The 7,360-nt window shown below is 58.4% G+C and overlaps 1 protein-coding gene across 3 annotated transcripts; it reads right to left on the bottom strand.

The window, feature by feature from the left end:
- Positions 1-847: 847 nt before the first annotated feature.
- GLYCTK (glycerate kinase) lies at positions 848-6,837 on the bottom strand. Of its 3 annotated transcripts, XM_052643617.1 has the most exons (6): positions 6,783-6,831; positions 5,693-5,804; positions 3,766-4,181; positions 3,383-3,534; positions 2,296-2,471; positions 848-2,036 (listed from the first exon to the last, which is right to left on the bottom strand). In XM_052643617.1, the coding sequence occupies exons 3-6, from the start codon at positions 4,140-4,142 to the stop codon at positions 1,170-1,172; spliced, it is 1,572 nt and encodes a 523-aa protein (XP_052499577.1). In that variant the 5' UTR covers positions 4,143-4,181; positions 5,693-5,804; positions 6,783-6,831; the 3' UTR covers positions 848-1,169. The 3 variants fall into 3 exon arrangements, with proteins under 3 accessions (XP_052499577.1, XP_052499585.1, XP_052499570.1); XM_052643625.1 differs by lacking the exon at positions 5,693-5,804 and having other exon boundaries at positions 6,783-6,837; XM_052643610.1 differs by lacking the exon at positions 5,693-5,804 and having other exon boundaries at positions 3,766-4,177.
- Between the last annotated feature and the right edge of the window lie 523 nt (positions 6,838-7,360).

Raw genomic sequence — 7,360 nt, 5'->3', positions numbered from 1 at the left:
CAGGCCTCGCTGTTCTCTATGGCTTTTTATTCCTATGTGATTCTACTGCTCACTCATATAGGGATTGGAGCCGTGGCGCACGGCGGGGGCAGCCAGCGGCGGGCTCGGACACTGAACAAAGAGGTCCCAGGAGACCAGGACAGCGGCCCCATCTCCCAGTGCAGGCTGCTAGCCTGGCCTAGGGAGCCCCTCCCCAGGTGCTCCCCTCCCCAGCCAGCTGGAACAGGGGGAGGGGCTGCTGGATCCCAGCACTGGAGACCCCCCCCACACTGCAGGCTGGCACCAGGACCCGGACTGCATCCCCAGAGGAATGTCTGAAGGATCTGGTTGGGGGCGGGGGGTGGTTCGGCTGGGAAAAAAGGCCTGGCACAAGGAAACAAGACCCAGTGTCCTGTGTGGCTGGGGCTCGCCCCTGGAAAAACAAGGCAGCTCAACCAAAGAAGGTACAGTCTGGCTAAGGAGTGTCCAAAGACAGAAGGGAGGGAAGTCCTTGGTGGGGCAGGCAGCAAGCAAGTGCCCAGCGAGGAGACACCTCAGCAGGGAAGCCACCGTGGGGAGTGACAGCAGGACCAACGTCCTTAGGCCTGCCCTCCCTCGGGTTTCTGCTCACCCACATCAAGCGTGCCGGGCTCAACCCTCCCAGGCTCCTATTCAGGGGAATCGAGTGCCCTGCAGAGACGGACAGCCAACTCCTGCAGGGCCTCGGTGCAGGGGCTACTGGCAGTCACCACTCCGCTCCCGGCAGCCCCTGCTGGTCTGTGTTCTGAGAGAAGACGCACTGAGAACCCAAAGCGTGGTCCTTTTTATTTTCAGTCCTTCGTGCTTCACCCCGCAGATGAAACAGGCTTGGGAGCTGAGCAGAGGGGCTGCCTGGGGGGAAGACTAGGAACAGCGAACTGGCCCAGGGGCCTGTCCTGGTCCTCTGGGGTACCTGCTGCCATGGCTGAGAGTAGGGGTGGAAGAGAGCCCCCATCTGCCTGGCCAGTGTGAAACTGGACACAGAGAAGAGGCCCTGGTTGGGAGGTGTGAGGGCCAACCAAGTAGCCACGGCCAAGGGAGAAGGGGCCCTGAAGCTTGGTCGGGCCCTGGGGACCAAACCTGGTCTGTTCCAGGACGCTGCCCTGCAGGCCTCTTCTACATGACCTACCCCCAAAACATGACCTACATCATCACTGCGGATGCAGGAACAGAAAGTGGGCGTCCATGACATTGGTGCCGGTCAGCCCCGTGTGCAGCAGGTGTGCCCCACCCTGGAAGCGGCAGAAGAAGGTATGTGAGTCATTATGGGCTAGGAAGGTGGCCACGTCCAGACCCTCAGCGGCAGCTTGGCTGGTGAGCTCAGGCCTGACCCAGGCCCCGGCTGCCTCTGTGGGCCCATCCTGCCCATCAGTGCCGCCGCTCAAAAACAGCACGTCAACAGTCCCCAGTGGCCACTGTCGCAGCTCCACTCCAACACGCAGGGCCAGCTCCTGGTTGCGGCCACCCTTGCCTGAGCCCTGCAACTGCACTGTGGGCTCGCCACCAGCCAGCAAGCAGACTGGGCCCCGAGCGCCCACCACAGCCTCCAGAGCCTCCTTCAGCTGCAGATCTGGGAGCTGGAGGTCAGCTGCTAGTTCACAGAGTCGTTCATCCTCCTCCACAGACGCCCCAGTGCCAGGCAGGGCGAGGCGGGCTCCAGCGACTCGGGCCAGCAGCCCGTAGAACTGGGCCACACTTTTCACATCGCCCTGTATGGCTGTGCTCAGCACCACAGCCCTGTATCCCAGCGCCTCAGCCTGCCGCTGAGCCTCGGCCAGTGCCAGTGCATTGGAGCCAAGGATCACGTTGAGGACATGACCACAGGTATGTGGCCCGTGGGGGTCAGAGTCGGCCCGGGCCAGCACAGTCTTCACAGAACGTGGCAGGGCAGCGCGAAGGCCATAGCGATTGAGGATGTGCAGGCAGTCTTGCACGCTGTGGATGCTGGCCACAGTGGGGCCGCTGGCAATCACCTCCACGGGGTCCCCCACCACGTCTGACAGAATGAGGCTCACCACCTGGGGAGGGGTCGCAGAGGCAAGGCTCAGGCCTGATCCTTGCCTCAGGGCCCGAGAAGACAAACTGCCTTCATCTGGCCACATGTCTTCACAGCACCCAGTGCACTTCCTCGCCCACTTCTAACCCCTTTCAAGTGGGCATGTGAAACACCTAGCCCTCTGGACTCCCACACCAGGCCTCTGCCCTTCATCTCCCTGGCACATTTTGGGCCTAGTTCCACCAGCCCCGGACCGCCTGGCAAAGAAGGGCCCCACGCACCTGGGCAGGGTAGGCAGCCTGAGCCAGCCCCCCGCCCTTGAGCTGGGACAGGGCCTTCCGGATGGTGTTCAGCTCCTGGATTGTGGCCCCCCGGGCTGCCAGCAGCTTGGTTAGCGTCTGCTTCTCCTCCAGTGTGACAGGTGGGATGGGGGCGGGCAGCAGGGCTGAGCCCCCCCCTGCAGAGACAGCGAAGGCTTTGGGCAGAGGGCACAGGGACTTCCCAACCTGGGGAGCCGGCAGGCAGTGCTCACTTAGGGAGGCGGCGGCTAGAAAGAGGGGTTAGGGTGCCCCCGTGTGGACATACAGTGAATGCCCACACGGTCACCACAACCAGGGCACCTGAGGTTGAACTCTGCCTTGGGGTAGCCCCGGTCCCAGCAGACACTGCAAGAACTATTCCTTAAGACCTTGGAAGAGGAAACAGACCGGGAGGAGACAGCGGCAAACGAGGGAGGGGACTCAGGGAGCTGGAAACCGGGGTTCTAGCCCCAGGTGACAATGGTACCGAAGGCAGCCGCAACAGAGACGTTTTCCTTGCAAGACCTCAGTGAGCGGCTCCCTGTGTGCCCTCTCAGTTATCTGACAAGGTCAGTCGAGCGGAGGGCCCACAGCTCAGGGGAGGCCGCCAAGGAGTCAGCCATCCAGGTCTTCGCTGCCTCTAATCTGTGACCTTGAGGGCTCTGACCAATGGTTCCTTGCACACCTGATACTGGGAAACCTCCCCACTGCCGCGCGTGCACACACGCACACACACACACACGCACACACACACACTGGGAACCTCCCCACTGCCGCGCGCGCACACACGCACACACACACACAGACACACACACACACACAGACACACACACACACACACACACACCTTGAGGGCCCTGACCAACAGTTCCTTGCACACCTGATAACTGGGAAAGCTCCCCACTGCTGCACACACACACACACACAGCTTGAGGGCTCTGACCAGCGGTTCCTTGCACACCTGATACTGGGAAACCTCCCCGCTGCCACATAGACACACACACACACACACATACACATACACACTCACACTCACACACACACTCCTGAGCCACCGCGGCACCCTCACCTGAGATGAGCACGAGCAGCAGGTCGTCAGCTTTGAGGCCTTCGGCCAGCTGCCTGATGGCCAGCGCAGCCCGCAGAGCGTCCCGGTCCGGCAGGTTGTCCTCCGCACCCTCGAATACCTGGATGTGGCTGTGTGGCTTCAGCAGCATCTCCCTCAGGGGAGAGAGAAGGGAGAGCCAGAGATGTGGTGGGCTCCATGTCCAGCCTGGTTTCTCAGATGTACGGGTGAAGGGGATATGAACAAGGACGCCCACTGACACCCACCCTGGAGCCAGGCCTCTCCCAGGAGAAACTGGAAGCTAGTGAAGGAAGGAGGCCCCGATCCAAGCTGAACCTGGGCCCAGGTTCCCCTCCAGACGAGAACAGCACCCCCAGGTTCCTTACTGCTTGCCGGCATGCTCCATGGCCGCACGGATCCCCTTGGGAACACTGATCACGCCCTGCACAAGATGCTGGCCCAGGAGCTCCTCAGCTGCAGCTGCCATGCCCAGCACAGCCTTGCCAAAGCCCACCAGGTAGAGGTTCTGCCTCAGCTGAAAGCTCCGGTCCCGCACCTTCAGCTCTCCGCTGTCAGGGTCCAAGGACAGGGCCCGCTGCAGCATGGGGCCCGGCAGCACTGCACCCACAGTGCTCTCAAACAGCTGCCGTGCCTGCTCTGCCAGAGCCATGCTACTGGCCAGGCGGGCCAATGGGCCCCCCAAGAGGAGTGGGCCCGAGGGGGCTCTGGCCAAGTGACGCAGGACCTGCAGGGCTGCAGCCATGCCCCACTGCCCTCAGCACCACTTGGCATCCATGGCTGCCTAGGAGGAAGAAAGCACTGGTTAGGCTGCTGCAAAACCAGAGACAGGCGGCTTCAGGGCCAGCGGACCCCACAGCTGCTGCTGCTGCTGCTGGAATGGGCCATCTGCCAGACCCAAGAGAATCTCTAAGGTCCACAGCTGTCTGATCTCACTCCAGTCTTCTGAGCCCAGGCCTGCAGTCTAACCAACCATGTCGTCCTCTTCTGCAGGCCATGCGCCAGCTCTCTGGACACCCTGCCCAGAGTCCAGAGGTCCTGTTAGCAGAGCCCTCCTCCTAGACCACCTCCTTTGGCTGAGAGTTAATCATTCACAGAGGAAGAAATTACTATCCGTGGGCTTCCATCCTGCCTCTTTTCCACCTCCTGCGCTTCTGAGCCTTGCCCAGGGCAACACCCCTTTCTGGCACTCCTTCCTTGCCTCTTTACCTCTTTACCTGAGTTGCAACAATGCTGCTGGCTATGCCACCAACTAAAGCCCAGTGACCTCCAGGCTGCTCTGTTTCATTATCTCACAGGCCTGGGCTGGGGAGCCTGGAAAGACTAAGTCTGTGCAGGGAGGCTGTAGATTTGTCGGGACACTGACAAGCAGGTCCAGGCACATCCTTGGGCCACAAAGCCTGAAGAATCCCACACTCAGGGCCAGCCCAGCAACAGCTTCAGGTTCAACTCTGACTCACAGTAGAGCCTTAAAAAAGTCCTTAGACACCACATGACTCCAGGTACGATGGGGCCCAATCTGCAGGACAGAAAGGATGCCCTTCCACCTATATGGCCAGACCCACCCTTGCCAAGAACATGCCTTTTACTCTAATATAACAAATCTTGGATCACACCACCCATAGGGGTGAGAGCTGCGTGGCTGGGGCAGGCTTCTACCGCTGAGGCCAAATAGTCATGTTCCCCACTGGGCACGGTAAAAGCCAAAGAAGACTTGAAGTGAGGGTCAAGAGGCTGCGGAGTAGTTTAGGGACAATAAAGTGCTAAAGAGCTCATCTCTAACAAGGCATTACTTTAAAAAATTATAAATTTATTTTATAGTTATAAATTAATAAATGCCCACCATCCATGCTGACTGCAGCAGCAAGTGTGGGTGGAGCAGGAGAGTCAGTCCCCAGCTCTACCACAGGGACAGCTCCATTTCTCTCACTGGGTCTCCTGTGCAAAATAAGAGGTGAGATGAGACATCCCTGGGCTCTCTGAAGCTGTCCATTGTTAACACTGAAAACCTCGACTGCAAACATCACTTTATCCTACACCAAAAAAAAAACAAAAAACACAACCACCTGGCAGCGTCCAGCCTCCGATCACTTAGCCTGCATGGAGCTCAACTTTCCCATTAAGAGAAGACAGACCGTTTCCGACTCCAGCTGTGAACGGGGAAACACAGAGGGAGCTGCCATGCGGATTGAAAACGGGCCCAGCAATTGCTGGGGCTGGCCAATGAGCGCTACCCATAAAAGTGGCTTGGCATGTAGCAATAGCTGATTCTGACGGTCTGGACGAAATCTGTACCTGTTTCCCCGATAGATACAGGTCTGCTGCTGCTGCTAAGTCGCTTCAGTCGTGTCCGACTCCGTGCGACCCCACAGACGGCAGGCCACCAGGCTCCCCCATCCCTGGGATTCTCTAGGCAAGAATACTGGAATGGGTTGCCATTTTCTTCTCCAATACACGAAAGTAAAAAGTCAAAGTGAAGTTGCTCAGTCGTGTCCAACTCTTCGCGACCCCATGGACTGCAGCCTACCAGGCTCCCCCGTCCATGGGATTTTCCAGGCAAGAGTACTGGAGTGGGGTGCCATTGCCTTCTCCAAAATACAGGCCTGCTGCTGCTGCTGCTAAGTCGATTCAGTCGTGACCGACTCTGTGCGACCCCAGAGACGGCAGCCCACCAGGCTGCCCCGTCCCTGGGATTCTCCAGGCAAGAACGCTGGAGTGGGTTGCCATGCCCAGAGGATGCCAATTAGATATCAGAACCCAAGGCACGGGGGCGCCCAAGACTAAGACGGTCAGAAAAAATACAGAAATTTCAATTTCAGATAAATTAGGAATTGTTAAAAACTAAATATGTTCCGTACAATATTTGGGACATATCTATACCACTGACTCGATGGACGTGAGTCTGAGTGAACTCCAGGAGTTGGTGCTGGACAAGAAGGCCTGGCGTGCTGCGATTCATGGAGTCGCAAAGAGTCGGACACGACTGAGCGACTGAACTGAACTGAACTGACACTAAAAAAGTATTTGTTTATCTAGTTAAAATTCAAGTTTAACTAGACGCCCGGCATTTTTATTTGCCAAATCCAACAACTCCACTTGGAACACCGCCTCTCCTAAACTACCCTGAGCTCCAGAAAGTCGTAAATACAAAGCCGACCCGCCTTGACACCTCCCCGCCACCAAGCGGGGCTCTAGCACTTTCCCCGCCTTCGCCGGCCTGCCCGGCGCCGGAAGTGACGTCACCCGCAGGCCAAGGCCCCAGGCTTTCCTCAGGGAAATGGGTGTCGCGTAATGTCCGAGAAAATAAGAGCCCGCTGCTGCCTGGGCCCGCTGCCCCTGAGCCAATGGCCCTGTGACTCTGCAGGCCCTCACGGCACCAACTTACCGCCTAACCATTCAGCGACCCGAGATCCAGCCCCAGGACCGGAAGTGCTCTATGGGGGCGGGGCAGGATCCGGAAGTGTGGGGGCGGGTTGAGGAGCCGTTGTCGAGGGGCGGGGCGAGCGGGAACCAGAGCCGGAGCTGGTCTTGGCTCCGCCCTTCCCTCCAAGAGGCTTGGATGCTGTCACCTTCAGGCCTCAGTGTCTTCATCTCTAGAGTGGGATAATAATCGCCACCTCGCCGATTGCTGTAATCCGCCCACTCCTTTATTCTGTACGATTCAATCAGTCGCACAGACTTTCCAACTTCCTGTTAGGTGCTGGGCATTGGACAAAGCAAATGGACTGAGAATCACTACTTACCCACAGCTGACTCCTCCTGGAGCCAGATGAAATCATCCCCGCCGCCAGTGTACTTCCACAAGGCATTCGTATTCCCCGCCTTCTTCCTCGGGCTACCAAATCACAGCTCTGATTCAGCAAGAGAGTGATTCTGGAACACACAAAGTGCATGTGAACACGAATGAACCTAGGCCTCTCGCCCTGTCCCAGCTCTCACCCTGGACCCGGCTTGATAGTGGTA

This window comes from Budorcas taxicolor, chromosome 1 (genome assembly GCF_023091745.1).
Source record: "Budorcas taxicolor isolate Tak-1 chromosome 1, Takin1.1, whole genome shotgun sequence".
NCBI classification, from domain to species: Eukaryota; Metazoa; Chordata; class Mammalia; order Artiodactyla; family Bovidae; genus Budorcas; species Budorcas taxicolor.
This window is presented reverse-complemented; position numbering and strand designations above follow the sequence as displayed.

Coding starts and splice junctions, on each gene's coding strand:
- GLYCTK (XM_052643625.1), bottom strand. CDS start 4,142: ATGGCTGCAGCCCTGCAGGTCCTGCGTCACTTGGCCAGAGCCCCCTCG. Junction 3,535..3,765: donor ATGGAGCATGCCGGCAAGCA/GTAAGGAACCTG, acceptor CTCTCCCCTGAG/GGAGATGCTGCTGAAGCCAC. Junction 2,472..3,382: donor GCTGCTCGTGCTCATCTCAG/GTGAGGGTGCCG, acceptor CTGTCTCTGCAG/GGGGGGGCTCAGCCCTGCTG.